The following is a 26,693-nucleotide window of genomic DNA, read 5'->3' on the forward strand; positions in this document are numbered from 1 at the left end:
AGTATAGTAAAGCAGTGTATTATTTTGGGATCTTATTTTTTTTTTAAATAAGCAAGATTTCACTTTCTTAAAACTGAAGTGGCAACATTAAGGCTGGTCTGGATACAAACCAACTATTGCTACAATCTCACTCTTTCCACACTAACCACTTTGAAGAGGAAAAAAAGAGCACATCCACATCATCAAAAGGCTCCTTAAGATAAGGAAAAAACCACATTCTGAAACTCAGAATTTAGAGACCTTGAGGAGGATGAAGCAAATCTTTTGATTTATTTTGGACAGAGACATTAACTCAGTGTAAACCAGTGAATAATCTATTCAACCTTGGCAGGGCCCAGGATGACCTACTTAGGAAAATTATAAAAATGTTCACCTGCCTACCTGCCTCACAGGAACACTGTGAGGCACTGTAAGGTACTGCCTGCAAAATATTTAACTCCTTGATAAAAAAGTGCCTCAGAATTGCAAAATATAATTTTGATCACATTCCTAATAATTATTTGGGCACAAGGAGCTACCACTTAAAAACTCCTTCATCCAAACAGCAGCACTTAATAATTGCTGCTGCTCTGAGAAACAGCAGGTAGCACTGAGCAGAATTTCATTTGCACAGGAGTGCTGCCAAGCAGCTGCCAACAGGACTTTGAGGAAAGGCCTTCCATACACTGAAATCATGTGCTGCAGCACACCAAAGAAGTTTCTCTTACTCAGTACATCAGGTTGGATAATACCATCCAAAATGAGAGGACAGATACAAAAACAGTTCAGTCAGTGCCTCAGAGAATACCAGGGATTGTGCCAGCCTTTCAAGAAATGTGTGGGAGTCTGACTGCTTCTGGTTGTGGAAAGGAGCTTTGCAGGTAGCCTCTAAAACAACAACAAACAGTTTAATCTCATCAGCTCCTTCCTCCAAAATTTTCTCTCAAGGATTATATTTGGATGTCTCAAGCTTGATTCTGTTTCTGTTTATCCCAGTGAAATTCAGCTGACTTTGGGCAGCATCAAGGCCCAAAAAAAGATTTATTAGTTATTATTCTAAAGGCAATGAGTACCTGCTATTCACTTGATGTGCAAGTCTGTCTCCTGCAGAGGGTCATTCCCTTCTCTTTACTGGTTACAACCTCAAGAACAACAGTTTTGCTTTATTAAATCAGAGAGTATATGAGAGTCAAGGAACAGGCATTCAAAGTGTTTGCCATTCACGTGGCCTCACAGTTCATATTGTTACTAGAGAAGACAGACTCAGGGGAAGACAAATGTGGTAGATTAATGCCTTCTCTCTCAGACATTTACCAACTGACTAAAAAAACCTTTGCCTCAAGGGTTCTTGGCATTCCTCGGCACTGCCTCATTCACAACATGGAGGTTGCTAGAAGTTAAATCCACTGCAAAAAAACTAATGGCAAGGAGAAGAGATTCAGTTCCTGTTTTGTAAGATACAGCACAGACTAATTGAGAGTCAGTGTAGCTGCACTGATGTAACCAGCTGTCATAATTTTTGGCAATGCCAAAAATAATATGAAGAATATCTAAATGTAGGTTGGAAGGTTAGATAACTGATCATCCTATGTTGTATCAAATGTGTAAGCTTATTATACTATTTAGCATCACCAGAAAGGGTAAAGGTATTTAAGAACTAACAGAGTTTTAAATATTTTCCTTCCTCAGTTTCATTATAAAAGCAAATTCCTTCCCTCTAACCCTTTGAAAGACACTGAACACTCATTGAAAAAGCAAAAATAAAACACCCCATACCCACTCAGTTTGTAAAACTTACACAGTACATCAAGGAAGCATTTGCACAAAATTAAGACAAATTTTATCCAAGTGGAAGCCATGCTTGCACAGACATAAAAGTGAAACACAGCTGAATAAATCTACATTATCACAGCACGGTTTTGCATTCCTGGACCTTACCTTTGAAGAAAGGGATGTAATGATGTCTGAATGTAGATGTAAGGCTTGGGTGTTGGGGCAGGGAGATGCAGCTACTGGTACCAAGACTGTGAGTACCAGCTGGGGGCAACAGAGAGTAAGTGAAAATAAACTATTTAGTTCACTTACTGAAAGCCACAAATTACAATGCCATCCTTTTTTTTCAGGAACATTTTCCTCCTGATGCTTAGAAAACATATAGTTTACATTTAAGTCTTCCTCTTTCTCTGGTTATTGCTAAAAACATGCCAGTGGCCACACCATGGGGTCAGCCAAGGGACAGTGGCTTTCTGCAGACAGAAAGGGCATCGCCCAAACCACTGTAAGGCATCAGAAAATATTCCAGAAAAGGCACCACAAAAGGCATGGCTGCACTCAGGAGAAAACCTGCATATTAAAAAGCTGCAAGAGGGAATGAGAAATGCTCAGAATGGGTCTAATGAAATGAAATGGGAAGAGCCCCTCTGTCTCTGCAGAGAACTGTGCCACGAGTGGGTCCAGTTCTCACTTTTGGTGCTGCACACTGCTAGGATTTTGTTCACAATGCACAGGACACTGTAGTGCATGGCTAATTTAAATTCTAGAAGAAACATCCTGAAGTTATTTGAGCTCTGAAAGTTACATATGTGATTAAGTACCTTGAAAAATACTCTCAAGTCATCTCTGCTTTGCTGCAATGATGTCCTGATAACATAGTTCGGAGGATTAGAGGCAATTATTAAAAATGGTGATTCTGAAGATTATCTTCTAAATTTTAAAGCATTCAATTTTATTTGGAATTCCTTTTGTCTTTCCTGCTTGCTTTAGCATTGTGCTACTAAGATGAGGCGTGACAGCTACCAGACCTTCAGCAGAGATGAATGTCACTCTAATAGATTTTTTTTTACTCCACCTCATATCCACTTTGTCAAAGACTTTGTGTAGTACAAATATTCAAATCCTGTAAAAACTGTTTCTGTTACCTCTAAAATCTTCATTTCCCCTGGAAAGATTTAAGAACTTGCATTTTCCAAACTAGTTTAGAATTATAATGTATCCCCAATGAAATTAAAAGACAACAAAAAATAATATAAATGCTCTGTGTTCTTCACCTAAATGATGGAGTAGAGAAAAAATACAATTAATTTTGAGCAATTTCACCAATTATTTCCAAGAATAAAATCCTGTACAGAGCCCAGATATGAATGGGGTTTTGTAAAGCATTCCCATGCAAAGGTCAAAAGGAGATCATCCCTCCTGTCTGTGTGACCAGAGCACCAACACAGCTGCTATTACAGCTCAAAGCTGCAAAGAACACTTTGTAAACTTCTCAACTAAAGCAACTTGGCCTTCAAAATTCAGCCATCAGAACTGGTCATTCCTCCAGCTCTTGCACTGTGGAGAGGGGACATGAATCATGACCCTGTGGTACAAGAATGTAACACAAGGTCACTCTATCTCCCTCCTGGGTTCTGTGCACTCACTGTTACTGTGCCACAGCTTGGAAGAACTGTGCAATGAGTGTACATCTTCAAGCAGGATGAGATTAAGTCCCTTAAATCCTCCTATCTTGTGTCTACACAGAATCAATTTTTTGTAAATGCTTGGTTTTGTTTTCTTGGATGCACATTCCTGAAGCACTTGTTTCCTTTCTCCCCATGGAACTCGCTTTTCACTGTAAATAAATCCCTGCAAGGAACTGCTATTCCACCTTGAACCTCTGACTGCTGAAGTCAATTCTACTTACAACATAATACAAAGTAATGGAAAAATCCAGAGAATAAGTAAGGTTGCTTTTACCTGGTCTGCTGTAATGCTGAGGAGAATGGGAGGTGGGGGTGTACCGACCATAGCCCAGGGAGCCAGCAGAGCTAGGACTTGATGTCCTGTACTGCTTGAAAGATCTGTCATCTTGGTCGCCCTTGGAGGAAGAGAGAAAACACGTTATTAGGGAAGAGAAGCAACTTCTCAAACAGGCAGAATATGCCATCTCATGTGTTTCTGTGCTGTGTAGATGGAAGTCAATGCTGTCCTAAGATTCCATGAAATCCTAATGAAATGAGGTGACTTTCAGCACCTCCACCTGCAGAGTGACTGAAAGAGCTCTGCCAAGTTCCAGAGAATGGTCATGTTGCCAGGAAAGTCAGCACAGACATAAATTTAAAATTACAATTTAATTTGAAAAGGGCTGTAAAAGTGTTGTTTCAGGACAGTGTAATTTCCTGAACAAATGAAATTGGATGGAAGATGGGCTCAGGTCAGCATGACAGCCTTATGGTCACTTTTTATGAATAGACGCATAATGGTTGCAGACAACACAAAAATCAGCATTTGCTGGTTTCACTACATCATGAAACTGATTGTGTATAAATTGCCCAGCGTGCCACACTGTAACATGATCAGTAGCCTAAGAAACCCAATATAAACACATCAGCATTAATACTGCGCCATTGTGCAGAGCCATTCATGCAATCCAATTCCCACTAAATCCTCGGCTTCAACCAGTCAAAACCACGTACACATCCTCCAAGCCTCTGATTTTCAACAGTTAGTTAAACTGCAACTGCAACTTGCAAGTAGAGTCTTCCTAACAGTGAAAGCACTACTGAGTGAAATAGATGGGGAAGTGACTTGTGTGAACTTGCTATAAAAGAAAATTCAAATTTCCCCTCTTTTAAAACACATGAGAATTGGCTTGAGTTAAACTCATTGAAACAAATGAATGTAACCTGCAGATGCTCTTTTATGGAAAGTCATACTCAAAAAAATGCTTCCCCTCTCCTGTTCCAGCAGAAAAGAGTGAAGATATCCTACACTGTATCAAGTGTCAGTCTCTTATCATGAATATGGGGATGCCTTTAGGAATCTGTGATTCCCACTGGATCATTCATCATTTAAACAAACTATACATCCTATTAGCCCTACCGTCATCTCCCAAACTCGTATCAGAACAACTTAATTATGTCCATACATTCATCTTTAGATGAATGTAGTAAATTTGGCTTCTCTGGGACTATCCTTGACTCTGCGGAGATGTACAATATTCTCATATCTTCAGGTTTATCCTGTGGACAAGATATGCTCCATCCCTTCAATGTCACCCCAGAACTACCAGCCACATTTTCAAAAGGGGAAAATCAGCTTAGTATAGTGGCCAGCAGCATTATTGCTTTAACATCCAGTTCAGAAGTAGTTTTACAAAAAGCAAAGAACAACTGATGCCTTCCCAAGTGTGCAGTGTCCTGTAGGAATTCTGCCACCAACTCCTCTCAACATCCAGCTCGATATGTTTCCTTCCCACTGTACCCACATGGTGTAATACCCACTCTAACCTTTGTGGAGAGAATTACAAGCAGTATTGCAATGGCTCTACAAGTCTTGTAATATTTAAATATCATACGAGTGTCAGCTAATGGTCTGTGATGCGTCCAATTGTATGACACACTGGAACTCTCCTCTAACATAAAATCCCTGCAACAAAAATGGTGACAAGTTTGCAAATGATGATCATGCCCAAGCACCTGATCACAGATTCCTTAAAAAGAGACAGCAAGCACAGAGAAGCTGGGTAACATGGGAATATACACAAATCATGGCAGTCCCAACCTCCACACCAGTATCTCTTCTGGAACTTAATATTGGCAGTTTGGTAACTGAATTTAAAGAATGTTGTTATAATCTTACAAAACATCAAGTTTTCATATTGTTTCAGTCCTTACCTTTGTGTACCTTGTGTCTCTGTAAGGAACAGTCAACCTAATCCATGTCACCAAATATTACACGAAACATGCTTTTATTTTTAAATTATCAAAAAATTTACATCTCTACTGGTTAACTTCTGTGTTAACCAGTTCTTAAAGTCCTTAATTCTCCATGATTATCAAAATTTTGCAGTGCATAAAATTGGGGTAATGGAAAAAATAGCCAGACCCATGATACGGAATTGAATTTACTATCTGGGAAAATACATTAAATGCTTTCACTGCTTCCAAAGTGATGTTTCTTGAAACAATAACTAACTTAATTAATGCACATCAAAATACACAGACCTAGAAGTTCAGGTATGTGCAAATGATTTAAAAGTAGGTGCACACAAATAGTATAAGTAATTTAACTATTTGTGGAATAAAAAAAATGAGAATAATAAAAGAAGAGAAATCTATGCCGAGCACTAATTTGAATCAGCTCACACTGGCAGCTTTAAATGTGAACATAAATCATATTTCCCAATATAATTTATTCAGTAGATCTTGAAGAAGTGACCACCATACAACCTTTATTTTGGAAAGCAGAAACATGGATGACAGTGGAGACAGATGCATACAGATGACAATCCAGAAGCAGAGCACATACTGAACACAAGTAACACTCTGAAAATCATAAATTGTAAACCCCATGCACTGTAGAGGCAAGGGGCAAACCCCACATTTCAGACATTGCTGGTTATTAATATGACCAGGTTATGCATCACAAAATGGGTCAGAAGAGGAGAACAAAGGCACTGGGGATTACCTCAGTAGGTGTTGGAGAGAGCAACTGAGGTGACTGCAAACAGCAACACACAACAAATTAGTGATACAAATTCATGCATGATGTTACTTGTGAGAAGAATTACTCTTAAAATATCACTACTCATGTATAACACATGATACAGTTAGGAAAAACACCTGTCAATTAAGTTAGGGCATTTTTTTAATTATCTGTTTTGAATTAAGTACATAAGAACTAATATATAAATAACTTCATATTTGTCTTTGAGTGATTTCTCTGCTACAGAATCCTGGGGTATGGTGAGGCCAGTCCTGTGGCACAGAGAAGGGCAATAGAGAACTCCCAGTTAAAATGCCTGAAACTACACGCAAACCCTAATTAAATCTGCATTGAAGGACCTCCAAAATCAGGACTAGAACTGACAGTTTTAAGGGAAAGAAAAATACCTGCACTATTTATTTTCTATTACACATCATGTAATTTGACAATCTGCTGCTCATTTTTTTTTCCAAATCAACCACTATGTTTGGTTAGGTGAGCAAATAGACTGAAAGTATTGCAGCTGCAGGTAAGAAGCCAGGATGCTGAAATTTGGGAGACAGGATTTTTTTTTTTCCCTGGTAATATCTAGGATAATAAATAGTTGGAGCACCAGGAAACATGTTGGATCAAACACAGTCCATGTTTGGTCTGTGCACCTCTGCCAAGCCTGGATGTCACCAGGCACTTGAGGAGGGCCACAGCCATCAGCACCATGGAAAGGAAGTGATTATGCTTGACAGGTTCAGGGTGAGGCAGCAGCTTTCCATTTTGTGAAATCAGAAACCTGAATACCATTTAAACTCTTTGCCAAATACAATTTAATTATTTTTGAATGCTTTACAATGGAGCTATCATAGTTCAGCACTTCAGGCTTGGAAGAAAGTCTGCAAAATCCAACATAGGAACTGCACTTCACCTGACAGTGGTACTGAGACCTTAGTGGCACTGATTCAGTGTAAAAGGTGCAAGTGATAGCATGACTAGGGCTTTTATAAATAACATGACCATTAACTATTGCATTTATTTCTGCTCATTTACTGACACCTGGAGAGAACAAAGCAGACTTCCATGCTACACTGTATGTATATTGCTCATATCTAAAATATTGTAAAGGTTTAATTTGTGAAAATTTAGCTTAAAGTAGAAAAGCAATCAGAAAGTCAAATGAAATGCAGGTACATTCAGAGAAGAAAAGCTAACTTGCATGACAGGAGTTATATACAAGTATGTTTCACAAAGCCCAGACTTAGTATTAGTTATTAGTATGTTAGTATTGTGTCAAATTAGATTTCATTAGCACAAACTGTATCATATTAGCTCTGCATATGAAAAGGCTGAAGTGCATGCATGACATGAGGATGAAGTTAAGTAAGGGACAGTTGAAAGAAATTTGTACACAGGAAAGTGATACCATTGTTTTGTTACCAAAATAACATGGTACACTTTGTTTAAAAACAAAAATCATGAAAGACATTTGGCTTTGCTTCTCATTTTTGCATTATAATTAGCAATGGCTCTTGTTTCCTACTGCATGCAGAACTACTCCCATGGAAAAATATTTTAATTACATGTCATTTCTTTAAAAAATGATCACAGAAAGCAATGTTTTAATTTCTACAAACTAAAAAATGAAAATAACAGAAATTAACATCTTGGGTTTGGTTGTTATTCTCTTTTTTTTTTGGAAGTCATTGGGAATGAATGGATGGCATGACTCAATTAACTAGAGCTACAAAAGTTACATTTAAAAAAAAAAAAACTGCTATGCACATGTTAATAGTCTTTAGCAACATGTTCAATGATGCACATAAAACCTGAAACTCAGAGTGAAAAAATACCCATGTTTCAGTACCTCCCCGTAACTATGCCTGTCATCTGAAGAGTAACTGATATATGGAGAATAGGAGATCATATCTGGGCGGTCAATGTTATAGATGGCTTTATTTTTAGGAAGAGCAGCCAAGTCCCTGTAGTCAAGAATTTCATCTCCAAGCTTTGCCTAAGAAAAGGAGGAAAGAAAGCAGTGAGAATAAGAAAGAATATGAGCAGGATGCAACCAGACAAGGAAAGATAAATGTAGGTAGGAAAGTCATAATCATAATAAATCACTTTTTTTTTTGTTTGTGAACATTTAAATGTCTTGTATTTACTACACTTTGCCAAATATTAATGCTGTTTTCTTTTATATACTGTTGCCTTTACCTTGTCACTGGCGTTTGGCTAACAGGAGTAGCATGGCATCATTCCAATTCCCTGGTTATAATCCCACTTACTCCTGGATGCACAAACAGATATAGGGGACGGATATTGTAGTCTTATTTTTAGACAAAACACACTGAATTTTGAAGTGGTTTTGGTGTGCAGAATTACCCTGCTGTAAGCAGTAGTGAATAATGAAGTATGTGTTTCCAGAACTTACTCTCCAGATTCTGAAAAGCATTAATCAGCTCTTTGATCTCTCCCATTCAGTTGAGTCCCACAGCTTCACCTCCATTCCTGACTGTGTCTGAACAGCCCTTAATTATGGGTCACAAACCAGCAGATGATGGATTTGCACCATGGAGGGAGATCACAGACGCCACTCAAGTAAAGTTCAAATCCTCTCATGAGGCTCACACAACCAACAGAGGGAAAGGACTCTGCTGGTCCCTGTTCTCCTCCTACTACACATATTCCAAGAGTAATTTATTACAAAGCTGCCACATTTGCACAGATTATCCTTAAGATAATTGCACCAAAACTGTCTCCAGCACATATAGTGTTGTAGATATGATGAGAAGTTGGCCACACTGAGAGTGGAGAAATGGGCAGCATAATGGTCTCATTCCCACTTCAAGCTTTGCAGAAGGATAAGCTCTTTGTTGGCAACAAAATGATGAGTGAATCTTTCTGTGCTCTGAAAATCTCAGTATGATCATCTATAAAAGTGTAATAATGTTTTCCACATGCAAAAATACAAAAATATCCAGGATTTATGTGTGCCATAATTCTGTTTTTTCTTAGTATGAGCTAAGAAAAGTTCAATAGATTTTCCCGGGAAGTTTTCTATCAGGTTAATAATCCAGGAAAAATTTAGTCTGACAACTTCCAGATACCCCTTTTTCTAAAAAAATGCATGAATTTGTGCAAACATAAACTGCATGAAAAGAAGGAAGATTACTCTTAAATAAGAAAGCAGAACCAAGGTGCCATCACCATCATATATTCCCATCCTCAAAACTAATGAAAAAATGTGTTTTAACCAAGTACATGATTCTTCAGCCATCTACAGATCTCACTCTCTTTGGAGCTCCTTTAAGAAGCTAAAGAGCAATGAAATATCCCCTTAACGAAAGTAAGTCCCTCCCTGCTGAGAAGGCAGCAGAAGCTCTGATGCAGAGACAGGTAATGCAAAGGTAAAGAATCTGTCTGTCCCATCTGTCCCAGAAATACTTTGGGCAGCAATATACCTACAGGGAAGGGCAAAGAGGCTGTGATTTCAGTTAATGTATCCAAGTTTTTGTCCATTATTCTGGTGAATCCAAAGTAGTTGAGAATTGGGAATATTTAAATGTGAATTACAGTAATTTTGGCTCTCTATCTAGATGTAAAAATTCCCATTAGATTTCAGATGTCAGAGAAGTAAAACTTAACTTATGTAATTCCCTTCAGTTTAGATATAACAATGTGGGCAAATTTGGATGAAGAAACACCTTAGGGATCCAGTTGCTTTCTAAACACTCAATTCTTCAAAGATTGAGTCTACACTGTATTTTTATTTTATTTGTTTCACCGACATTCAGTTATTTGAATGGAGTTCAAATTACAGCCGAGAGGCTTCAAGCCATTTCTTCAGTAATTTGGTATTTAGGGTTCTGGTGAAACCCTAAATATAAGTATAGAGTATCTGTTTCATTTGGAATATGTAATTTTACAAACATATAATTGCGAATACGATCTGTATAAAAATATAGTGCAATTTCTATTCCTTGTATGACAGCACATATAACACAGCTATGTAAATTAATGTAAGCCCTCCAGTTGGATATATTAGGTTGGAGCATCTAATTCCGCCTTAATAAAATAAGGCAAACTATAAAGCAGGGCTTTTATTTTAACCTTATTTAATGGCATAATTTAGAAATCAACAGATTTTTAATTAGGGACTCCAAAGAGCAGGGCAAATTTCAGCCTGGATATAATGAAGTCATCCCTACAGGTCACGAAAAGATGCCCATTACCTTCAAAAGGCACTGGCCTGTGTCCTCTCTCAGTGCAAGAAGACACCAAATTCTGTTGTCAGTAGATGAAGAAGAGGTGATATGGTTTTAGTAAACCATCTGTATGAGGCAGATTTACATTTATGTCAAAAAAACCCCTTTTTTCACCTTTCCCTATGTGACCACACCACCATGGCCCAGAGGCACAGCTGCCCTGCCACGGGGTGGTGCCCATGATGATGTTCAGCACTGCTCTGACCACAACAAACTCACAGTTCCTAAGATGGAACTGTTTTCTCCAAACTCTTCTGTCCATGAAATACTCCACAGAGCTCACCAGCTGGTAAGGTACAATTTTACTATAACTTTAATGACTGGATCCATGCTACTGCTGAAAGCTGCTGCCCTGTGTGCACCATCCCACCCTGTTCTGCCTTCTACACTAGCATTAGAAGTCATGTAGACAACTTGGGTTTTTTTGGGGTTTTTTGCCTCTTTGGTTGTCTGGAGGTTTTTCCTAAGTTATTGTTTAGCAGTCTGGCCTCAAATTTGACGGCATATCTCTGTGTACACACTGGTATTAGCAGCAAAGAGGGATGGGAAGGCACAGCCAGAGAGGGACAGGGCCATGTGCGGGTGGGACCTTCCTTTCAGGGGCAGCAAGAATTTAGGTTTGGCAAAAAACCACCACAAAAGCACACAAGACAGATCTTGAGTATGTCTGTATGCCATAGCACTCCTGTAACAGAAAACACATGTAAAAACAGATAGCCAAGGGACCATTGTGATAATATAGAGGTCTCTAACATGGTTTTAATTCTCTTTACTTTCCTGTCTGTGAAAGCCAAAATAGGATTGATTAATCAATCAAAATCAAGTTTTGACAATTAAGCAGTGAGAGATGGGACAGATAGAACAAGAACTAGCACTCTTCTGGGCAATCCTTTTTTCTGACTGACTCATATTGCTAGACAACTTTATTCTTTCCTAGTCCCAGCTGTATATTACAGTAAAAAACGTCAGGGTTGTGTACTGATTTAATGATAGCCTTTAAAAACAAACAAACAAACACACACAGAAAAGGAGAATGGACGTTCATCCTTGACTTTTAAGAGCTAGTGAAGCATGTTTAAAGTTTAAAACACAAACATCAATAAAAACAGTGTCATCCTGCAGTTAGATAAATGTCTCTAAAAACATATAAATCTTAGGAGAATTCTCATGCTTAAAAACACAATGAGATGGTGCCTGCCTGAAAAAAAGAGCTCATCTGGCCAAAGAAAATGCTTATATGATAATAGGCTCCCAGCACAATGAACTGTCTTCACAATGACATTTTTTGGCTGGTAATATAGCACTGGTATTCAGCAGCACTCAGAATCACTGAGAAGCATCTAGAGAAGGGGCACTTGTTCCACTGCAGGTTCCATCTTACTCAGATAAAGTGCATATTGTATTCAAAATAACTTTTATTTGAAGAAAATAGACAAGTTTAGATCCAAAGCACTCTTTTGCTTGTCTCTATGCAGGAGATAAAAGCCCTTAATATTCGTATAATAACCTCTCTGGAAGTCAATTGCATCTCCAGCAAATTTCTCATTATATGGCTCTAACTGATGAGGATGACCTGCACACCTGAAGGATACTTGGCCAGGAGAAGGAAAAGCCCTGGAAATGCTCAAGCCCTGCAAGAGGTATCTCTATGGATCATACCACATTTGCATTTTTTATCTATTGCTGGTAGCCTTGAGAATTTGGCCAAGAACACTACACTACAGAAATTTTGATCCTGTATTGAAAAAAAAGAAAAACCCTAAGATTTTATTATACTTGTTATTTTAAATTCTCTCAATGAGCTTTTCAGAGTGTTTCATAAACCATAAACACATCAAAGGTCCTCTGAAAGAGGGACTGGCATTTGGCATGGGCAGAGTCCTGCAATCACACACATGAGAGTTCCCATAAGCAATCAGATACAGGCTCAGGAGCTCAATTTAAACAAGTTGTGCTCTAATCTAAACTTGTAATCTACCTGTGGGCTGTACTGTTTACTTAAACTTTTCAGAAAGAACTGTGGTATTCTGCATGCTTTGGTATAAGCCAGCTCTAGCTGTAGTGTAAGTGCTACAAATACACCACAAAATATAGGAGGAAAATGCCAGAATTCTGTAACACCAAATGCAGTACTCAAATATTTTAAACTTGAGAAAATAATTCCATTTTAGAGGAATCACCAACTGCAGTGGTTTAGAGGCACTAACTTTCCATATAAAGTGCTACATTGTAGGAGGAAGCACGAGGTTTTCCCATCCCACAGAGCAAATTTCACTGGGAAATACTCACATAGATCACACGGCTTGGGGAACCTGATGTACTTGAAGCAGGTACAGAAATAATACTCTCAGAGGAAGTCCTAATTTCCTATGGCAGGAGAAGTGAAATAGATAGGAAATACAGGAGAGTCAAAGATAATGTAAGTTATTTCAAAAAAAGCATACAAGACATTTAATTTAATTAAACCTCTACCACTCAAAAATGACATATTATAGAGAGCTCAAAATAAGGAGTTAAAAATAAAAGAACACTTGCAGACAATCAATTTAACCTTTTAAAAGTGCAGGAATTGTTTTACACATGGCTTTCTTATCCTTTCTTCAGAACAAAATGGCCCAGAGCATTTCTGGGGTGGCAGGACAGCCTTTGGGCACTCTCAGAGACAGTTAAAAGACAATACAGCAGCAACATTTTTACTCCAAATTTATGCCATCAAACCACTCTACAATGTGACTGGACATGTCACACTGCCACGCCCTTTACTCACAGTGAAACATGGAAAAGGATCATTTAAGACAGATAGTCTAATTAAACACCTTTTCTGCATAATTAAAGCATTTTTCAGTTTTCCAGAACTTGTGTAAATGACATGAAAGTGTCACTGATACACTGATGTCATGTACAAACCATATTTCTCTTTCATGAGGTCCCTACAGGACACTCAATGCAGAAGAGAAAAATAACTTTAGAAAATTACATTATTCCAATGTTTTGAACCCTGTTAAAGTCAAATAACAGTTCTGGATTCTCAGATAAAGCTTTAGGGCTTCTTTCTGTGTCCTGAGCATGGTCATGGGCATCTGGCCTGAGGCAGCCAAGCTCCAGCAGAGGGGTTGGACAAAATGACCTCCAGAGGTTCTCTTGGAGCTCTGGGTCTTTCCAAGGACAGACAAGAGGTGAGTCCTTTTTAACTTGGAAGAGCCCAATCATGGCTTTCCATTGGCACCAATGTCACTGGAGGTCCCAGCATGAGCCTTGCACATTTCCAGTAACCTCTTTGGACTGCCCAAGTGGAAACCAGTAACAGGTGCTGCTCTTCAAGGGTCCTTACAGGGAGCAGGAATGCTTAATATCTCCCTCCATGACCAGACAGGGGGATTGAGCACATCCCTGGCAAACCTACAGATGACAGCCAGCCCTGTGGTGGGGACAACACGCTGGAGGGAAGGGATGCCATCCACAGGGATCCTGACAAGCTTGGGAAGTGGGGCCATGCAAACCTCATGAAATTCAACAAGGCCAAGGGCAAGGTCCTGCACCTGGCAGGGGAATCTACTGTGGAGATTCCTTGTGGAGTAGCACCTCCACAAACTGGGTGGTGAAGGGAGAAGAAGGACTTGGAAGACACTCGTGGCTAAATAACTGGATATGAGACATGCCACATCTCACACATGTTCTTTATTCTCTTCATGATCCATTGCCCCTTTTAGCATCCCCATCCATGCCTGCTCCACATCATCTCCCAGATTTTTCAAAAAAACCTCACACCTTTGTTGACTCTATTGCCTGTTAGTTCATTTTCTGTACTACACATTTTTCTTCTTCCACCTACCTCTTTTCCCTACATGCCTTTTTATAAACCTTACTTTCCCTTGCTGCTTTGATTTCTCCTGTCTTTTCCAGCATCCTCCCTTCTGCTTAAAATCTCACTCTCCCATCATCTTTCTTTATGCTGTCACTCTCTTTCACAACTTCTTTTTCCCCTCCACTCCATCTCCAAAGTTTTGGAGCATGCTGCCACTTTCTCCTCTTGCTTTTATCACCTACTTTAATTACATGCTGTACATATATCTATATATAGGCAGATAACTTAAAACCAAAAAACTGCAAGGTCGACCAGTAAATTTCTCAAGCAGTAGATCTCATTCCAGACTGTACAAGTTATGTTGAAAAGTTCATTATTACTCTCTTAAAAATGGCATCCTTCCTTCTGGTTTTATTTTTCAATAGTGAACATAAAGATCAGAAAATAGGAAAAACTCCAGGAAAAAGAAAAACTACTAGGCTCAGGAAAATTATTTGATATTCAGGGCTTGTCATAAACAACACCAAGCAATCACTTCTCAACACATGGGTACAAAAACTACAGCAAAGATCCTTTAGGGTAAAGCCCAAACAAGGTTGGTTTTTTTTTTCAAGCTGTAATTTAGTCAAAGTTGGATTTTCTGACACACCAAATTTAACAATCTTTTTATGGATGCTGCCTGCTGTTCTGACTTGTCCCATGTGCCTTCCTCCAAGACTTGAACCAAAGCAGAGCTTTTTTGAACAAGGATACCAAGGGTAACACTTGGAGCATCAGAGAACATCAGAAGTGAAAAACCCACACTTGGCCTCTACATTAAATGAGACAGTTGTAACTCATTCCCACCACTTCACAAGGATTATTAATTCTTCATTCCTAGGGACAGCTTATTTATCTGCTAATCTTCTGCCAGAATCCCCCCCCTTTTCCCTTTGCACACAGCGAGGTGCACAATCATCCAACTTAAGGAGGTACTTAAAGCCAGGGATTAAATTAAATTCTGGCTGGCTTGCCAACATTTTAGAAAAAAATAATGAAACAGAAACTCCAAGGAAATTTTTTTTTGTAAAAACAGATAAAGTCCTCTGATCTTTTAAGTTCAGAGCCACATGAGAAGAGAAGAGGTCATGAACTGATAACATCATAATCAGACAGAAGTTTTTCTTATTCATGTTTTCACATTTTTACTTATTCAGCTTATATTTATATATATATATATAAATAAGCTAAGAGTTTATATATATATAAACTCTTAAGCCAACATTCTCCTTTATCTATAGCTTTAATCACTGATTAAAAGTAGAGTACTTATATTACAGGATTACATTTCATTAGCAAACTGGATTCCCATTATTTAAGATTTAAAATTACAGTAGGGAAAATTTTCCAAACCCTCCCATCCATGCCTGCCGCAAAAAAACCAAAAAAACCAAAAAAACCAAAAGGATAGAGAATAATAAGAATAATATGGCAATCAAATAACATTGGGTAAAAAAATACAGGTTTTTACCTTGTTTTTTTCTTCAGCCTTTGCAGCCTGTCTACAAACTGGATGCCAAATGGATGTTCCTGCAAAGTAAATTTAAAGTTCTGCTTAATTCAGTTCCACAATAACAACCTTTAAAAAGTTGAAAATAAGAAACTTAGTAAACCCTCCTAAAAGGTTTTATAAGACATAGGTTACTGACTAATTCCCCTGCTAGTGCAGGACACTTTCAGAGGTCAAGAGGACAGCCCCTCAATCCCACTGAGCCTCATCACAGACATTTAAAAGACTTCAGAAAGCTACATGTCCCTCAATATGGCAGATCAACATCACAATCTGATTCCTAAGGAGTGTGGTATGGGATCTCGGGAGCTCCATCAGTCCAACCTCCTGCTCAGGGAGGTCCCATTACAGCAGGCAGGGCTGTGTCCAGATGGGCTTTGCCTCTGTTTCATGGTAAATTTTGTCTTTATATATAGTTAGAATTTCCTACACTCCTGTAATACATATTCTTGTAGTAGTAGGCTTGGCTCATACACAGCATGCTGTGGTGGGATGGAATTGTACACAGCATTGTGCCATGTAACTCTAGCTGAAAATCCAGTCTATCATTTATTCACTGCTCCAATCTTGTTCTTCTCACATGTTTGTCCAAGCACACTTCTAGCTACTAAGGAACTGCATAAACTCAGGGGAATGTCCATCGTGGAGGAAGCAGGAGATACCAAATGAACCAATTCTTTCTTGCATACAGGTATTGAAATGAGCATCTTAATGAAAGTAAACAATGAATGTGAGACAGAAACTTGAATAGTTTTGCACTAGCCACAAAGGAAAAAACTATTTCAAAAAGTTGAACATGATGCTTAAAATAGTGTTCAGTAGAAATGGAATGTGCATAATGATTTAAAATAAAATAATTATTTGCAAGTCTTAATAGTAAGAAGAAACCTTTATGTTTTTGCCAGTCTGAGCTCAGACACACCACAGATTAAAGCTCCAGAGGTGAACAATGTGAGTGCACTACAACTTCTGCCTGACTAAACTGGAATCTGAGAACCTCTGCATAATAAATACTTAATGTTTATACTGGGTGGGGAGTATCAAGAAGAGTTATTGGAAATGCTTTGTTTTCACAGCAGTTTGATAGTTTCCTAACTAGTGGATTTTGGAAACAAGATGGAAACAGAATCTATTTCCCAGAAGACAGATGGAGATCATTAGAATTTATTTCACAAAAATAACTCAGATGAACCCAAACTCTTGCAGTAAAAGAGTACCTATAAGAACAGACCATATAAATTATGTTTACTAAGTTACTGGGATTTTTTGTTACAGAATGACTAAGAAACATTTTTATAGCACCTTTAAATTTAATGCTAAGTTCTCTTCTACTTACAAGTGGATTTGAGTTTCCATCATTTGTCCCATAAATTGCTTCAAATTATCCCAACGGATTTAAGAAGCATTTAGATTTTTTTTTTTTACCCACTCCTGTCTCTAGCCAAGTAACACTGTCTGGGAAACGTTTTCACACTGAATAAAAAATGTCCTTTCACCCAAAAGCTGCCTGTTGGACGACCACTGAAGATTTCCGTTAAGGAACATGCAACACCTAAAACTTTACATTAGTTTATTAAGAGGATGAAGGACACATTATAAAACCCTGAGCTCCAACTTTTTTTTATTACTTAACAGGTTAGACAGTCCAAATAACTGATTATAGATCTTTCATGGCATTTACACCAGTTTCTGATGGAAACTGCTCTACATGTGAAGACAAAAAGGGTATGACAGCGAGCTGGTCTAAACATTCCATGCATCAGAAAATACAGTAAAGTGGATCTAAATTAAGAGAACCTGAGCATACCTTGCTATTATTTGAATGAATAATTAGAACAAAACCCAACAAATATCCGCCCTTACAACAAATGGAACTTAAAAAGAACATTGACTTGCAAATGACTTTCAGAACGTTTGAAATCTAGAAGCAAATTTGTAGTTTGATGTACTTTTTAAAAGCATTGATTAATTATGGGGTTTTAACACAGCTAAGATCCTTTTCAAATGGAAGAACTGCAGCATTTTCTGGCTCCTGATGGAAAATTCATGACCATAGACAAGTATCACTGTGTCCTTTAATGAGCTAGCTCTTGTTGCAAACCAAAGTGACAATGAAAGTGCCATTTAAAATAAAATACTAAACCATAATTAGATCTTACTGAGACCACTGCTGTGCTCTAAATAAAGTATAACTTTTCCAGCTGAAGGAAAATTTTCCAAGTATACTTCTAGAAAACCATGGGCAATTGAGAAGTTGTAAACACAGTTCTGGGCAGGCATGTGATTTTAGGATAATACACCAGCCGCGCAGTCCCACATCCTACTGAGTTTCTCTTTTCTGTTTTCCTTTGAAAAGATACTGCCAGTCAAAGACATATACAGAAGTCTTTATTTTTTCTGATGTTTTCCCCTGTATTTAACCATGTAAGCAGTTTTCTTTGATCATTTTAGTAGAGCTAGAAGTTGCTACACATGAAGGATTTCAGCCCATATTTATGTTAAATGACTTTTTTACCCATTGCATACTTTATTGCACAACTCCTTCTGTAATACTGAATTTCTCCTGTGCAAGCCTATGCTGTGGGCAAGAGAGCCAAGTGTAACTGTTTTATTTTTTGATTGTTTGGTTTACCTTGAAGATACATTTCTTCTCCTTCTGCAAACATCTGATTGCACCTGACACATCGTGCGCAGGTTGGGTGATAATGCTTCTCTCCTGCCTGCTCAGAAAGAAGGGACAGATGATTAATATTGACCAATTTAGCAGTTTTTCTTTCATCCTCTTAAATATGAATAATTTAATTAGTTAATGACAATTAGTTCAACAGTCTCCTACAACCACAATGCTGAATTGTCGTTCTAGACAATTCATGCTTTAAAATGTAATTATGGTCTTGCCTACACAAAGCAAGAAAAGCTAATGTGCAAAAGTTAAGTCTCTGAATTTACAGGACAGAAACAAATTTATGCAATGAACACATCTTCCCCGTAAACCTAGTGCAGGGTAGCTTAGGACTTACCTGCAGGAGCAATTTGGGAGGCCATAACCTTGAGCACAGATTTGCAACTCATAAGTTCATCACACATCAACTGAACACATAATCTTAATGCTCAGCAAAAACCATTCTGTGCAAAGAATGTTTGTAGCTGGTTTGAAAGTGTCTTGCAGGTAACTTGTACAAAACAGTTCCATGAGGAATGAGTGTAGCCTGCCTATAGGACAGTAAGTCCAGAGCAGGCACCTTTGGGTACTGTGCACCCACACTCACACAGACAGGCCAAGAGTTTTGCCATCTGTTCAGAGATTAATCCACATAATTTAATATCACTGTTTTCATTGACTGGAATGAGAACAGGACCGAGCCCTCAATTTGCTCAGAACTGCTCAGTAACTTACCAATTTTCATATATTTAAATTCTCAATTACCTGCAATGTTGGCTTGCGCCAATGACAATAACAGCACTCATGGAGTTGTGCTCTGCTGAGTGAACAACATGGGCCAGTCCCTCCAAATTGCACTCCCATCCCATCTTTTAGATGGCACCCACAAAACCGAGTTCAAAGTCCCAAAGGCAGCTCTTGCACATGCTCCCAGCATTCCTCACTCTTCAAAATCCCTACAGAAATGAAGGAACTGAAAGCCAGATCCTGGCATCTCCTGCCTCATCTTTGACTCCACACTCTTCCATGCCAGACAGAATTGTCCATGGTTTAAATGGCTTAAGGTCAATGCCATTTCCACTTGGAATAGAAGCCAGGAGACCAAGCAACTCTACAGCTTGGAGCTAAAGTAAACTTGGTTTAATTTAAGATTAAGCTAAGCCTGAAATTAGTAGAAATTCTCCTGAAGTTAAAAAAATGTAAATGTTGGTCCATGTAGAATGTCTCATAATCTGCTTACCTGAAAAACATTCAAAGTGCTGCTAGGGTTGAGGATGCCTAAGAAACTACTATCAACTATTTCCCCACTGCATTCAGCATATAAATAGGCTCTCACACTGCAAATTCCCTTCTGTCAATCTAGAAATTTAACCCTGTTACTACAAAGGTGACTCTTCTAGCTCTTATTCACTGAATTTCAAAGCTTTCAGAAGCATTTACATTAAAGAATGTAATCTGTGTGTGGGGGCTATTTTACCATTCACAGTACCAATCACAGGAATGCAGTAAATCTAGGTTAAAGAATATCTGGTTTCATTGCATCAATGTTAACTTGATCCACTCCTGAAAACCTGCTGCAGCATTTCAGATTGGCAATAAAGAGCAACACACCACATCAGAATTGCCATTTTGAAAACAGCTCTGCTCCAGCTCACTCTTTTTGTTATCATTTGTGCAGATTTCAGAGTGATCTTTGCAATTTTAGACATGGAAGATGGTCACTACTACCTGTGATAACACCTTTAAAGTACCAGACAACAAAGTATCAGCATTGAGCTTAAACTTCTGGTTTAAAATTGCTTGCCCTAGTGCAGGTGTTAAAGTATAGAAGAGCATTTAATTATCACCAGGCAAACTTATGTTTGGCATATCAAACTGAAAAGAAATACAATTTCCCTTGGAAGTGCACAAGCATTGCTAATGGAATGCATAACCTCAATAACTCAACTGATTTAGCACAGATGATACAATTCCCAGGCTAACAATCTCTAAGGGAATTAAATTACCTCTTTGCTAAAATAAACTGCCAGGACAGATTCTCAAATAACCTGGACGCATCACAGAACAAAGTCTATTTCCCTGAATTTAACACAACAACCAAATATACAATTTTAATTCACTTACTGAACTCACTTGCATAGTCAGTAATATCAACTAGGTATAGAATGGCACAGAAAGACCTCTTTTATGACATAGACACAACTGTAACAGGAAATTTAAGGGAGGAAAGTACAGTGATACTTGTGCTGATGATCACACCAGGAGAACTCCAATGGATTTTGCATAAGTATCTCTGAATTAAAATGGCACAAAGTCAAAAATTTTCATATAAGTCTAAGTGCTGACAGTGACTTTTGTTGCCCCTTTTATTTTTTTTTTTGGGTCCTTCTTCTAATCAAAGCACAGAAGACAAGACATAGCAGACACTTCAACACTTGGAAGTATATAAAAAAGGCCACACCATATTTCTAAATGAGAGGTGCTAGCTGACCCTGAGGCTGGGCAGCTGATGCTGGAATTAACTAACAGTATTTATTGATATGTGTATGCAGTTACCCTGATTAGGTATCATAAATTATATTCAAACCTAGCACATGAGTCTGAATCAGAGTCCCTTGAGTAAACACCAAGGAGGCTTTGACCAGCGCCCCTTTCTCCTGTCCCTTCCATTTCAGGGGCTTGCTCTCACAGATGAACAATTGGTTCCAGCAGAACCCAGCTATTTTATAAGCTTAGAGCAGCAAATATTATACAGTTTTGGTTTTTTTGTAATAAAGGCTTCATCATTTTTTTCTCTTCTTGCTTATATTAATGTGAGGTAGTTCAATGCAGAAAACAAATGCCTAACCATATGGTTACTCCTTCCTTGCACAGTTTGAAAGCTTAGTTTGACAGATTGTTGTCTCAGTGTTTAATAAAACACCAACACACTCAAGCACAGAAGAAGCAACATTCATCTCTTACAGTTCAAGTGATGGTTTCTAAAAAACCTCCTCAATATCCTACATTTGCTTCAAGACTGCACCAGGTCTTTGTGCCTAGGAATCAAGATGTGAAGACAGAATTATTGTGAAGATCAATTTGAAGACTAATTTTCAGCTGAGATTACCTCAAACCTGAATAGCAAAGTGTGTCCTTAGTAATAACACAGTAAATATACCAACAATTTAATTTTTCTTCAACTGACCATGAACCAGCTTCCCACAATCACCAAGCTGCACTCTTAGTGTGCAATTTAAATGGAGTCAAAGCAGTCCTCAGCAATCTGAGACAAAGTTTTATGAGTTACTTCTTTCCCTTTAGGTACAAGAGAACCCTTTGAATGTGAAGGATTCCTCTGCGGAGAAGGAATTTGGGCTGATCAACACAGACCTCCTGCAGTCCTTGCCCTGAGCACAAGGACTATTTCAGTGTTGAAACCTGTCCCACAGCACATTGACAAACTCATCTTCACTTAAAGCAGGACCAGAGAGCTCTGCAACAAAGTACATACAGCCACCTTTTCTCATTTCTCATAACTTGAGGGCTAGAACTAAGTGAAAGGAGAATTAAGCTGATGTGGCAAATATGAATCGCATTGTTCAAAGCACAATTTGGAGACAGTAAGGGGGGTTACTCAAAAATCTTCAGAACAGTATGATCACCAGGCCTGGAAAACATGCAGCTCTAGCAAAACTACAGCAGTTCATACCAAAAGGAATAGCCTTAACTAGTTAAGTTTGAGTTTTAAATTAGCTGTCATCATCCAGGAAAAGTATATTACATTACTGCAGACAGCTCAGCAAAAACTCTGCTCATTTTCTGGCTATGGCTGCCATAAGTGATGAAGTGGTAGAATGTATAAAAGATGATATGCACAATAACTGTAACTCTACCTCAATGACATTGCTTGTCTGATGTCTCATGCTGTTTCCAGAAGTGTGATTGACATAATTTTTTACTGAGGTTGATGAGCGACAATTGCTTATGGATTGACACATGAGAAACTGAGCAGCCTAAAGCTCAGAGTGAGCTGAGTCCTGGGAGGAAGACTCAAGATTTCTGATGTCTGATTCATCACTGAAGTCTGAGCATATCCTCATTGCATTACTCAATGAAGTAATTAGTAAAGGGAAGATAGAAAGTACAGAAAATCGTTTCATATACTAGATAAACTTACAACTATCTGACTCTTTTCCTGAGAATTAAAAGCTATCAGCAAACTTCTTCCTGTAAAAATGAAAATTAATAACAATTTAAAAAATCTATCTTGTTACCAAAATGCATAGGGGTAATTGACAGATTTTATTGCAGGGAGTAAAGAGTTCGTGGAAGTGACAAAAGGTTAAATTGCTGCAATGATTCAATCATATCAAAGCATATTTTCCATTTTGAGTGTATAACACAATATAGTTGCTATAATAGTTCCTCATTACCACTAAGTGTTGTCTATTGAAGTAGATCCAAATCCTGCCAACCTCATATTCTCAAATCCCCAAGTCAAGTCCTAACTGTACCCTACCCTGAATAGAAATAACAAAAAACAACCTACAAAACACTGAGCTGAGGGGTATGCCAAGGCGTGGTGCAGCTGCCTGACCCACAAACAAAGCCCTCAGAAGACTGGTATAAAGCATTCTTAGTTAAAAGCTTTTCACATGGAACAAATTTGTTGGAGAGCTGTGTCATCACCAGACAACCACCTGTCCAAGCAAAGGGAAACAGAATAAAGCACAAAACCACTGACAGCCAATAACCCTTCCCATCAGGCAGCTCCTCAATCTGAAATGAAGCATTAAACATCTTACAAAAGATATGTGACTTGACTTCTGTTGCTTTTTTAAGTGGAGGGAAGCTACTGTTTTTATGGGATGGGAAGGGGAAAAATACTTTGGCAATGCAGGGATGGGTGAAAGTGTAAAACTTTGATTACACAATAAATTATTCTCTTTTGTGTATTTTGTCTCCATTTCCTGACTAATGTCCATTCATATGGACATTCCATTTGTTCATTAAAGGACACTGATATTCCTTCAGGTAAACTTCATAGTAAAGGCAACAGAAATAGAATTCAGCTTAAAGCCAGGAAGTGTGCAAGCGATCACAGAATGATAGAATAATTCATCCAATCCAACCTCCTGCTCAAAGCAGGATTGATACTCAATTCAGATCAGTCTGCCCAGTAATTTTTTTCAGTTGAATACTGAAAACCTTCAAGGATGGACATGGCACAACTTCTGAGAATATTGCTCCAACAGACAGGAGTTATTCTTAGTTATTAATAGTGATTTTTTCCCTTTTTATCCAGTTAGAACCTCACTGCTTTAAATTTATAACAGTTGTCTCCTGCCCTCCCACCTCAGTAAGGTGCTTGTCTCCACATATTCAAGGGCCTCCTTACAGGTATGGGAACAGCACAGTTAGGTCCCATTAAAATCATCACTTTCCTAGGCTGAACAAGTTCAGCTCCCTGAGCATCTCCTCAGGATATGCGTTCCCCCTCAACTATCATCGTTTTGCCCCACCAAAATCACATTGCCAGTTCTTGCACTCTGTGGAAGACTTCCTTAAAATATGCTGGCTCTGTTCTGCTCCCCTTATCTATCATTTCATACTTGCTTCATTATCTATCATTTTAAACTCAACATTGAGGAGCATGTACTTTCACTGGGAATATTTTTTTTTTCAAAGTATATAAATAAAAAAGGTGGAAAATCATTGAACTCCTTTAATGGATATTTAATTCATCCTGTTTATACTTCTTCATTCATTCCCCAAATGATCGTTTTTACTAAGATATTAGGCCATTATGTGAATGAATTGTGCTTTTTCTTAAGTGCCAAGAATGTAAAGGAAACTGATAATGAAGCACAGGTATAAAAAGGAACTCCACGTATTTATCTTTATGAAATTTAATAAAGTTGTTGAACGATATACAGCATTTTGTTGTTAAATAGCCCAATCATTCATTGCATTGATTTATAAAGGCAAATTCCCAATTTCTGTAAGTAAATGCAGTTCCCCGACTTTGGCTGAGACAAGGTTTTAATTCTTGCTTCCAGAACTACATTAGGTATCTAATAATTCTCCGACCAACAGCATAGAACTGGCTTAGAAAATTTTTCTATCAAGTCAATCAGGCAAAGCCAATCAGGGGTTGCTCTTGCTTATTCCCACATGTTAATACAACCCTCCTGCTCTTGGCCAGTGCTTCAACCCACATTGCAAAATGTGCATTTAATCCAAAAGGCTGTAAAATCTAGGGCTCAGATGTTTGTCCGGTCTTTCTCTCAGGAGTACCATGAAGAAGGTGCACAGCACTGCATCATCAAGTGTTATCAATGGATGCACACACTGATAACTCTGCCACTGCACCCACCTTGAGGCACATTAAAAGGACTTTACTGGCTTCCATAAACTGAATTCTAAGGGGTATATTCAAATTAGAGTGATGCTATTCATACAATACCCTTTGTGCTTGGAATATAACACTCTGCTCAGTTAGCAGCTTTAAGTGGAATCACATAAAACCTCCACTCACATTTCTAGCAAAGCCAGAGCCTTGCATATGCAACAGAAGGACTCGAAGAATTACTCAGTAATAGTTGTACACAGTAATGGTGAAGTTAGTAAACAGCTGTCATATCATCTACTGGGTTTGAAGGGACAGGCAGCATTGTAAAGGCAGAGGTATTTGGCAAAATGTCTACTGTTTATGTCATACAACAGTGCTGAGCAGAAAAAAAGTGTGAGAGCCAGAAGTTAAAGACAGAATTCTGTGGAGAAAAACTATCCGTAATTCTCTTAGTCACAGTGGACCTGACTCACCACTGACTCACTTCAACAGTCTGCCAGGACAAATGAACCATTTTCATGAGGATTTACACCATTGTAAATGCAGTGTAATGTTCAATATCAATCATTCTCCTCATCTTCTCCATACTGGATTAATTTTTCATCCGCCTGGATGCCAAGAAACAGTCACATGAAATGTTCACTACTCACACCTGCAGCATTACCTAGAGCTTTAGCAATCTCACATGTACAGTTATTTCATGTTGTCTTGGTTCTGGCTCATCCTGCTGTGCTTTGCAGAGCCTTGAGAATTCCCTCCCACATTTGAGTCATTTTAATTGCTTCCCACACACTCCTTATTCTTCCAGGTATAAGGTGTAAATCAAATCAACAAGAGCATTTATCTCAGAATGATAACAACTTACTATAAAACCGAACTCGCAGAAGAAGTTTCTAATGGTTGTGGGAGAAAATAAAATAAAAGTAATTAAAAAGCCATATAGGGGATAATTGAGAAAAAATAAATAATAGAAGGAAAACTAGCACTATTAGAACTGTAATCTCATTCTGTGACATCTCCAAACAAGTTCTGGCTCAGGAGCAAATTCAGCCCTGCCAAAATCAGATAAAATCTGGAAGAGGACAATAGTGCACCTTTTTCTATAGAATTTTGTAAATGTTCTTGTAAATCAAAACTGTCTGTCATACCTAAAACCACTGATTTTGCAGTCAGTTGTTTCTGTTATGGAGTGAGTGATCTGCCTCTTTTGTCTTTTTCTTCTCAGCTTTGCAATTTTTCTTGCCACCCACTGAGACTGGAAGAGGCTTCTGTTTTCCATCTGTTCAACAAATCTCCTTTTCCCACTCCTTAAAATCCACCTTGGGGCCAAGACAAGCTGCAGCTGGCTCTCACTTATGCCAACTCTTGATAGGAGAGAGGGAGTGAAGAAGGAGAGAGATGACTTGCAGACATATTCCCCTTAATTTTCAACTTTGCAGCTGTGTTTTTAGCACACCCATTTCAGATGGAAGAATAAAGCTCAACCAACACTGAACAGCCCTGGAGAAAAAACCCAAGTTATCAGAGGAAGCCAGCACAGCTCTTTTCAAGCTGAACGTGGTGATCTGGGCTGTAAACATCTAAGAACAGAAGCTGTCTCTCATTCTGTGTTCTGGATCACTAGAGTTACCCGGGAGTGGAAA

At 38.3% G+C, this 26,693-nt stretch overlaps 1 protein-coding gene across 7 annotated transcripts in view; it reads right to left on the reverse strand.

Annotated features, from left to right (window-relative positions):
* The window catches only part of ABLIM2 (actin binding LIM protein family member 2), a 131,302-nt gene that overhangs the window by 33,128 nt on the left and 71,481 nt on the right, over positions 1-26,693 (reverse strand). For 2 of the 7 annotated variants that reach the window (XM_054295748.1, XM_054295747.1), the window contains exons 7-13: positions 18,687-18,774; positions 16,016-16,074; positions 12,990-13,067; positions 8,300-8,446; positions 6,427-6,459; positions 3,715-3,835; positions 1,918-2,016 (exon numbers count right to left, since the gene is read on the reverse strand). In XM_054295748.1, coding sequence (XP_054151723.1) covers positions 1,918-2,016; positions 3,715-3,835; positions 6,427-6,459; positions 8,300-8,446; positions 12,990-13,067; positions 16,016-16,074; positions 18,687-18,774 — 625 coding nt within the window. The remainder of the gene's footprint in view (positions 1-1,917; positions 2,017-3,714; positions 3,836-6,426; positions 6,460-8,299; positions 8,447-12,989; positions 13,068-16,015; positions 16,075-18,686; positions 18,775-26,693) is intronic. The other 5 variants (XM_054295753.1, XM_054295750.1, XM_054295754.1 and 2 more) reach the window with 3 other exon arrangements.

The sequence above is a fragment of the Melozone crissalis genome, unplaced genomic scaffold (assembly GCF_028551555.1).
Source record: "Melozone crissalis strain CALT ecotype California unplaced genomic scaffold, PUWL_Pcris_2 ptg000006l_1, whole genome shotgun sequence".
Taxonomy (NCBI): Eukaryota; Metazoa; Chordata; class Aves; order Passeriformes; family Passerellidae; genus Melozone; species Melozone crissalis.